Here is a 9,854-nt window from a genome sequence, read left to right on the forward strand (position 1 = left end):
ACAGCTCTAGGACTAGAATACCACATATTTTAGTGTCTTCTCAGGGAAAATAGAATATTCCATGTGTGGTTACAGACAAAGAGGAAACACAAACTTGGCCAATTCAGAGCAGATTTCTACATCTGATCCCACGAAGTAAACGTCAAAATAAACTTTAAAATAAATAAACGAAAAAGGCTTGAATCTTAAGCTCCATCTTCCACAGATGTCTTGGTTAAGAGAAGTGACAGGCCCAAGGTCACGAAGTTATTGAGAGGGCATGCACCCCAGTCTGCTAGGAAATACTGCAGCATCAGACAGCTGTTTCCATTTGCAGGTGGGGATGGGAGTTCTTTATCCAAAAGGATCCTAAAAGAGGCCAGCAGATATTACTCAAAACAGATCCAGATTCTTAAATCGGGAGACACGAGCCGGTTTAAAAGGGAAAATTGAGTTTTGTAATAAGTCACTTGACACAAAGCCTGGCTGACTGGGGGAATCTAGGAGATCTCGTCTGCCAATCAACAAAATGAAGTGATATAAAATAAGTTTTAATATATTTTTCTAATGAAAAATATATGAACAGATCACTGCTAATATTAAAGCTCTGTCACACTTAATCTAAAGCATTCTTAATACTGCAGCTTCTCAGAGAAATCCTACGAGCAACCCACCCGCTCTCAGGCATCAGGACAGACTCAGATGAATTTTCAGAGCCCGGCTCGCAGTTCTTCCCAACCCCACTCGCACCACCACCACCACCACCACCAAAAAAGTCCTCAATTGCTCTGCCGCACTTTCCCGTTGCAGCGTCAGGGTTCCGAGGTGCTAGCGGCGAGGTCTGCGGGACGAGCGTGGGAGGGAAGAGAGCGGATGCGGGCCACCGCCAGGAATCCTCACCCCCCGGAGGGCACCGGGTTACCCGCTGCAGGGGAGCCCCGCCGCGTGTCCTCCGCGCGCACCCGCCGCAGGATCGCCCTGCAGGCTCCCCTCGTCCAGGCGTGACCGCCCCTGCTCGGGGGAAATGCCCCACTTCGGGTCCCTCCAAAAAGTGGGCGGTCTGGCCCACCCGCCCCCGCCCCGTCCCGAAAACGGGGACGAGGAGAGGGGGTTGCACGCCCTCCCTCCCCCGGGTCCCAGCCGCGCTCCGCCGCCTCTCCCCTGGCCTCTCCCGCAGCGGCCGCCCGCCCGGCAGACCTCCCCGCCGCCCCCGAGTCCCCGGCCCGCGCCCCCGCTCACCTCGGCCGGCGCCCGCGCTGGTGGCGGTGGAGTTCCCGCAGCCCATCGCGCCGCTGGCCGGGGAAGCAGCGCTCGGGAAGCTGGCGGCCGCCAGTCCTGGGGGCGGAGACGGAGGCGGAGGGCGGTGCGCCCCGAACCGGAGGCCGGCGGGGGGCGCGCGGGACCGGGGGACGCGCGGGGCCTCCCCCTCCCGCCGCCGAGGGGTGCGGGCCAGGGCGCGGCGGGCGGGCGCGGGCGGGGCGGGAAGCCGCCCGGCACCCCTTGCCCTAGCCGCGGTCGGGGTCCCCGCCGGACCCACCCGTCACCTTGGCAACCACGGCGACGCCCAATCCCCGGCCTCCTTCGGGCTCTCCGGCCGGGCATTGGTCGTCATGAAGAGGGGGCGGGAGTTTAAAGTGGGTTTGGGAGCGAGGGCGAGGCTGGGGGCGTGGCCGGCGCGGGCAGCCGGGCGAGGCGGCAGGGCCGAGGATGCTCACCTACTCACTTCCACGCCCTATTTGCCTTTTCTTCCCCACTTCCCTTCCCTGCTTCAGGATGTGGGCAGGAGGGGAAGCGGCAGAAACACCTATTTTGCATACAGTGGGCGCCCAATAAATGTTATTGAATGATGTTATTCAGGTCTGAAGTCAACACTGAAATCCCATTTCTTCTTTAACAGCAAGCTAGTGGAGCTCTGTTCCCCAATACACTTGGACTAGGAAAGAGCATGAAGTCTTCCCTAGGCCGGTCATATCAGCCTACTTCACTTTAATTGCATTTGCTGCAATTCTGATAGCCTGCAGGACCTTCACTCGTTTAATGACAGAATTGTGAATGCACTTGGCACCTTTCAACCTAACATTTGGGCAAGTGTTACTGGAGTCAGAATGAGTCACAATCCCTGCTCTGCCCCTTAATAGTTGTGTGACCTCAGCAAAGTTACTTAACCCGTTAGTGTATCAGTTGTTTTAACCTGTGAGATGGCAGGAATAACTGAGGCACATGTAAACACCTAACACAGTGCCTGATCCCAAATAAATGCCAGCTATTCTTGTTCTTAAGTCCTATTAGAATTGAATAATAATTCCCTGAAGGTAAGGACTGATTTATCATAGCATCCTCCTGGCTCATAGTACAGACTCAATAAGTGTTTTTGTGAGATGAATTCAAGCCAGGAATTAAATATCCATTTTAAATCCATTTAATATTTATAGAGAGCCTAGCCTGTGCCAAGTCCTTTGTTAAAATTAAGTTCCAGTGATACAAACATGTAAGGAGCCAGTCTAACCAGGCAGACAGCTTATAAACAAATTAATTACAATATAGCAGGGATGTTAACAAAGGAATACAGGGTACCACAGGAGCCCAGAGGATGCTGGGATCCTGGTTAAAAGACTTTAGTAAAACAAAACAATCGTATTTAGAGGAAACCTTGAGCTAGAACCGAGGCCCTGGTGGACTGTTGAACATGACCTTTGAAGCGATGGAGAGCATGGGGTAATCTTCTCATTCAGGATACGCCATCTCTCCTTCAAAACTTAGATATACCTGGGCGTGTTGTGAGATGGGAATTAATTCTTGGGCAAATAAGGGTGTTTCTGAGTTGTCTGACTTCTAGAAGCCCTGCTTCTCTACCTTGGCCTCCACCATCTTGGTTCAGTGGCTCCCTCCTTACAAATCCAGAACTATGCAGGGGAGAGTAAAAGAGGAGGACTATCAAGTGACCAAAGGAAATGCTCTGGCTTACCTCTGTGCTGACGCTGGACTCCAGTCGTAGGACACTTGGATGAAAGAGAAAAACAAAGCCTGACATCCAGTCAGTGGCCTGACACCGCGAGGCCTTTGGGTTCTTCTGTCAAACACAGTTACACAGAACACCAATCTCAGGGCCACTCTCTAACTCTGAGGAAGTGAGATCAAAAATAATACCACCCAGTAATCTTGTCTGAGTATGACAAAAACAGGGTCACCGGCAAACCACAAACACAGCATCACTCAATCCTGGCTAACATGAATAATCTGCTACTTTTTTACCAGTTACAGTTTTGGCCCCATCCCAGACTTCCTGCCTCATAGATGAAATTTATTAAGAATATCCCACCATAGAACTGTCCCTCCTTCCTGACAATACCCAATCCAGAAAAAAAGAAGTCCTGCTTTCTTAAACCCCAACCATAACCACCTAACTTGAACCCAAATCCTATAGAATCTTTTCTAACACCCCATTACTGAGATACCTCATGGTTCCTTGTGGTGTGCATTCTCTTTCATTGCAAAAGCAATAAGCCCAACTTGCCCAGCTACCAGCATGTTCCTGGTGGTCTTTGGTGGGAGGACTCTGACCCTTGTAAATGATATGTATTCTGCCTTATAAGGTTATAGAGTGTGTTATCTATTCATTCTTTCAACAAACACCATTGAGTGTTTGCTTTGTGCTAACCACTTTTCTAAATGCTTGAGACGGGGCAGTGAGCAAGGCACAGAGGAAAAATCTAGTGAGAAGACAGATCAAAATCAAACAAAAGATCCTTTTAGATACTATAAGTGTGATGGGAACAAAATAAAGCGGGGCACTGAAATAGGGGTAGAGGGAGAGGTGCTGTTCTAGGTAGGATCATCAAGGAAGACCTCTCTAAAGAATGGATATTTTAGCTGAGGTGTGATTGATGAGAAGAAATCAAACATGTGAAGGTCAAGCAAAGAGCATCCCAGGCAGAGGAAATGGCAAGTGCAAGAGCCCTGAGGCAGGAACATCCTGAGCATGTGTCATAAACAGAAAAACAGGCCAGGATGGCAGGACTAGAGCAAAAATGGAGGAGGGTAGTTGGGGAGATAAGCCAGATCGCACTGGGTACGATGGGCTTTGTGAGAAGTTAAAATTTTATTCAAAGGGCAATGCAAAGTCATTTGATGAGACAATGTATGCGAAGTTCCTAATAAACTTCCTAGTAAGTGCCCTATAAATATCAGTCCTCTCCCTGATGTGAAGTGAATGAAGAAGTCTAGCATCTCCTTTTTCCTTTTTAGGAATTTATTTTATTTTTATAAACAACAGTTAATTGCATTTGGGTGTTTTCAAAAACAATGAGTCAAAAGAAAATCATTAATGCATGTTTCATTTCCTGACTGGTCAGTTTTGGCTTCTTTCTCTGTGCTGGTTAAATCACACCACTGAGCTGTTGTTTTCATTCTTCAAACAAGAACTGATGTGGTGGTGTGAGGGAGAGAGAAGATATGCATGACTGCAATTGATCTGGCAAGGAAAAGAAAGCAAGACACAGGAGAACATGGAGCTAAGTAAGTCTCAGCTTTCATGGTTTTTCTTCCATAAAGGGTTCCCCACAAGAGGTTTGGCAGCCCGAGTTTTATTTTTGTTTTTCTCCTTTTCCCTGTTGACCTGCTGCAAGATGGCTGCCTCAGTTCTGGGTAGGTCATCCACACACAACAGAACTCAGCAACAAAAGGGGGATGTTTTCTTCCCCCACTTCGGGTCCCTTTTTTAAAGCTGAGAGACACTGGGAACACTTCCTCTCCCATTTCTTTGGCCAGGATTTGGATCATACGACTTTTCCTGATCCAACCACTGGGAAGGTAAATAGGATAGCTGTAATTGGCTCTGGTAAGTTACAATTTATCCCTGAGTCATGACAGGGAGTGCAGAATAGACACCCGAACAAAACTGGGGCTCTGCCCCGGGAGGAAAGGGGTGGTCATTAGTAGCTGCTCAAGCAGATAGTCATAGTCATAGCGCATACATGCCCCTTCGTACTCTCTCTTCTGGATGCGTTCTCTTTGGCATTAGGCTTCGTACCCCCTTGGAGATGGGTACAGACCTATGACTGGCTTTGACCAGTGAAATGTGAACAAAAGTGAAATATGACTCAGAGGCTCTGTGAGTTCCCATCTGCTGGGAGTTAGGAGATAGGTGTACAAGAGATTTGTTGTGGGTACTGCCTGCAGGATCCAGGGGAGCGGGATCAGGAGTAGGCAGGGAAAGCCTTCAGGCTGCCTTGCAGGTCTGACACCCATGGGAGAAGTAAGAAGAGGGATATATAAAGAGGACTGGGTAGGAAGAAGCTCGGACTATAATACCGCTCTGAAAAAGTCTTGGCCAAGGCCAAAGAGAACCTCAAATGCGGATTGCTTGTGGGGTAGCCCCTTGTTGGGCAGAGATGGCCAGGCCCTGGTAGCATGGCTGGGCTGTGAGCTGCCCAGAGAGAGCTTGGCCTCCGCTGGAACACAGCAGCAGACCCAAAGTGCCCACAGCTCGGGGCTGTCAGCCAACTCCACTCCTCAGAGCAGGCTCTCCTGGAGATCTGAGGCGTGCATCACCAAGCCCTCCGCACAAGAAGCAGCTCTTGACTGAAAGTTCCAGATTCTCCAGTTGCCAGGACCCTGGAAGCACATGTGGAAGAGTTGCATCTTCCATCAGCCTGGATCCCTAAGTGGCACCAGACCTAAAGCATGGGGAGAAAAGAAACCTTTGTTGGGTTAAGCCACTGAGATGTTGTTGTGTTTAAGCCACTGAGATGTGTCATCATAACATACCATAACATATAAAAGCAGAGCACAGCGTTTCATAATGGATCATAACACAGAGCTACCTGTGTCAGCAGTGACAGACATTTTTAGTGTTAATTTAATTTCAAATGCCATAAAATTGACCACAGGATTTACTCGTGGTGATTTTTATCTCTTTCTAATCTGTGGTTGTGACCTTTCTGCCTTCCTATAGTGTTTATTTGCACGTGTTCTTTCTTGATTAGCTCTGCTATAGAGTTGTCCATTTTATTGGAGTTTTGGAATCCACTTTTAATTTTTTTGACCATCTCTTTTTGTTTTGTGTTCTATTTGTTTATTTTCAGCCCTTATCTTTATGATTTTCTTCAATTTCTTTGAGATTACTCTCTTACTTGTATACTTTCTTAAGCACCAAACTCATTTAAGTCTTTTTTCTTCCTTCCTTCCTTCCTTTCTTTTCTTCTCAATACAGTTTAGGTTGCATCCAAAATTTTGATATTTCATTAATTTCACTGTTGCTCAGATATAAATTCTTTGTAACTTCTGTTACTTATTAATCCATGAATCACTGAGAACTTTTTTGTTACCAAATGAATTTCTTTTTTAAAGGTATCCATATTTTTACTATTGATGTTGATTGCTCTTGGAGAGTTACCCTGAAATGTTCTGCGATGTATTGGGACTTCCCCTGCCATTCTCCATGTTTAACGTTGGAACATGTTTCAACACCTTTTTTTCTGGCACGTGCTATTATTCAACCTGCAAATGACGTTTTTTAACAGACACCGTTGAATACCTGTAAGTCGTATGTCTCTGATTAAACTGTTAGCTCCTTGAGGACAGGGATGGTGTCCTACGCTCTGCTTTCTTACTGCACTAGGAGAGCAAGTAAATGTCTTTGTGCGAGTAAAAACAGAGAAAAGTAAGAGACAGAATCATAAAAACATTTTTTAGCTCAACAACCATTATTAATCCCAGGGCTGGTTTTTCAAGACAATTTGCATCATCTTTCTGAAAACAATAATAATGAATGTTTTGAGCTCTTCCCATGAGTCAGGCACAATGCTGACTCCTTTGATGAATTATCTCATTTAATCCTCATAAAACCTCCAGGGCGTCACTCCCTTCAGCTGAGAGAGAAGTGGGGAGCTCTGCTTCCCATCATGACTAAAACAGCAGGAGATCTCCCCAAAACTTGAGAGAGGGTTCACTTCCTGAGTTCTTTAAAGGCCGTTATCCACCGTAACATGTTTAACATTTGATTTAAGGACACCAAAACCAATGCTTTCATCCAAGAGTGAGGAAACAGAGCAGAGACCTAGCTCCCCCATTCCATTATTTGTTATTAGAGTTAGAACTTAAACCCAGAGCTTTTCATTTCCTGTTCCACTCTCTCAATGATACCGTTCTGCCTCTTTCATCCTGAAAGACAGACTGAGCCAATGGCATCTCCCTGACTCTTGTCCTCCCTTGCAGGCATTCCTCCTCCTTTGGGAGAAGGAAAGATTGAGGAAGGCCAACCTTTGGGTCTCAAATAACCATCCGATTTGGGAGGTGGCTTTGGCTCTGAAAACCTAGAGAGTTGGCTGAGAAGCCCAGAGTTGCTGGCTGGGGAGGCAGTGCTGGAAGGTACTTAGCAGGGTGCTCCCATCCTGGGTGGCAGAGAAGGATGATCACATCTCTCCCTGGGCATGGCCACAGACACATCTCCCTGGAGATGAAGCTTCGCCTCAGTGGCTGCCACACCCCTCCTTTTCCAACCCGCAGCTTCCAGGGCTTTCTGACCTTTCTGGTTCCCTGGCTCCCTCCCTTTCCCCTTTACATCAGCCAGAGTAGCCCCAAGCTTCCAACAGGAACTTTACTAAGAACCTTAAAGACAAAAGTACCCTTTCCAGCACAGAGAAGGGTAAATTTACACAAACTCTCCTAACTAGATTGGAATTTCAGATAGCCAAAAATGACATCTTCCCAGGCAATGGGGCCATTTCTCTCCCGCTTCCCCTCGGATGCCACCTGTGCTTGGCAGGAGTAGTCGAATCAGGAGTTTCCGTTCTCTTGCACAGTCCTAAAGCCTCAGAGGGGCATGCGCACACGGAGACTGCCGCAGATGGGCATGCGCACATGGAGACTGCTTCCCTGCTCCCCTAATTGCCCGTCAGCCCTCTCAGTCTTTGGGCGTACGGTGGCAAACGCAAACCAGAAACATTGGCTCATGCAATCGAAAGTACATAAGCAAGGACAACTTCAGCCGTGCTTCGACAAGATACCGAAAGCCAGCAGGACTCAGCTTCGCACCATCCCTCAGCGTGACCTCCTTCTCAGGTCCCATTTGGCGGCCCTGGTAGCATCAGACTCTTCACATCACGGTGGCAAGACAGCTGTAGCAGCTCTTCCTGTGTGCTTGGGTTCAAGGCCAAAGAGAAAGCCCATCGTAATCCCTGCTAAATGCCCCGTAGTCATGCTGACTGAGCCAGCTTTCCATCCCCTGTTCCTCCATGAACCAGTCATTGAGGACAAAAGGGTTAGACAGTTTGATTGGGCAAGCCTACACCACCCCCATCTCTCTGTCCAGACTGCCGGTCTAAGAGTGAGGAAAGGGGAACCAGACCGTAGCCAGGCATCAAGGCCGGCTTCTCTTCCCTCTCCATTCCTTGCACTAGAGTCCTTTTCAGAATGTAATTCTGATCAAGTCAACCCTTCCCATCTTCCTTCGAATCTTCGAGAGTTTCCCACTACTCTCACAATAAACACAAAAAATCCTAAAGCTGGCCTACAGGGTCTCGCCTGCTCTGACCTCTCTCCACTTCTGCTTGTGTTCGCCATCCATTGTTTGTTTTCTTGTTCTCCTCCTGTACCTGCCACCACTGGGTCTTTGCACTAGCTCCTCTCACTGCCTGGAATGGTTTCTATCCTCTTTGCCTAATTAATCCTTCTTGGCTTTCAAGCTTTACTCAAGTATTACTTCGTCAGAGAAGCCTGCCTCGCCTCCCTGACAAGGTTAAATGTCCCTATTACAGAGCCTCTAGGTCCTCCCAACAGTTGTGACAGTTGCAGCCTTAGGTTTCTATGTGATTCTTGGCTTAACATCTGTCTCTCACTAGAATTTGTTCATTAGCACAGAGACCAGGCCTGGTTTGGCTTCACTGTTGCTTCTCCAGCACCTCACTCAGTGTTTGGACCAAAGCAGGGCCCCAGGAATGTGTGTGAGCATCCATCCATACCACTGTGGAGCTGACCTTCAAGAGAAGGAGACGGACCTTAAAAAAAAAAAAAAAAAATCCCCAAATCAAAAAGATGCCCCAAAATCATCATTGGGGGTAAATGAAGATATTCATCCACACAACAGATCAAGATTAAAAACACAAGTAGAGAAGATGCCTAGGTGGTCATGGTGATATTTAAGGTGACACTGAGGGAAGGAAGGAACTGGACTCAAGCTTCCTGGCTTTGTGATTCACTCACACATGGCCACCTCAGGGCACCAAGACTTGGGGCTTGAAACCCAGGAACCTGCAGAGCCCTCAAGAGTGAAGGTGTGCTCAGCAAATTTCCTAGGATTTCAGAACAAGAATGGACCCCAGGAAATGTGGTCTGGTGCCCTACTGGTGGGACCCCATGGTAGGGCTCACACAATGTACCCACTTCCTTTTGTCTAGACTGACATCTAATTAGTTTGCTGTTTTTAAAGGAAGATGGTGGGACAGAAGCCAAAAGTAGGCGTGTGATTTCAATTTCCTTGTAAAGCACCCTTTTCCCTCACCACCCATCACTGCCTGCTCTCACAACTTGATGGCATTACATTTTTTTTAAATTATGTAAAATTCACATAGCACAAATAAACCATTTTAAACGGTTCAGTTCAGTGGCATTTAGCCTTTCCATCCCCACGATCTTGTTCCAAGCCGTTCTCCTCACCCCAAAAGGAAATCTTGCACTGGTGAGCAGTCCCTCCCTGTTCCCTACCCTCATGCCCAGCCCTGGCAACCACTAATCTGCTTCCTGTCTCTATGCACTTGCCTATTCTGGATATTTCATACAAATGGAGAGGTTACTGCATTTTAAATTTGGGCTTATTCCAGAGTATTCTTACATTATCAAAGCTTGTACATTGTTTTGTGCTCCCATGAACTTAGAGA

The 9,854-nt window shown here is 47.6% G+C and overlaps 1 protein-coding gene across 1 annotated transcript in view; it reads right to left on the reverse strand.

The window, feature by feature from the left end:
* The window catches only part of C9H12orf75 (chromosome 9 C12orf75 homolog), a 40,264-nt gene extending 32,217 nt beyond the window's left edge, over positions 1 to 8,047 (reverse strand). Inside the window, exons 1-2 of the mRNA XM_027594320.2 lie at positions 7,947 to 8,047; positions 1,219 to 1,484 (exon numbers count right to left, since the gene is read on the reverse strand). Of these exons, the coding sequence (XP_027450121.2) occupies positions 1,219 to 1,484; positions 7,947 to 8,047 (367 nt within the window). The remainder of the gene's footprint in view (positions 1 to 1,218; positions 1,485 to 7,946) is intronic.
* Positions 8,048 to 9,854: the final 1,807 nt, after the last annotated feature.

The sequence above is a fragment of the Zalophus californianus genome, chromosome 9 (assembly GCF_009762305.2).
Source record: "Zalophus californianus isolate mZalCal1 chromosome 9, mZalCal1.pri.v2, whole genome shotgun sequence".
Classification (NCBI taxonomy): domain Eukaryota; kingdom Metazoa; phylum Chordata; class Mammalia; order Carnivora; family Otariidae; genus Zalophus; species Zalophus californianus.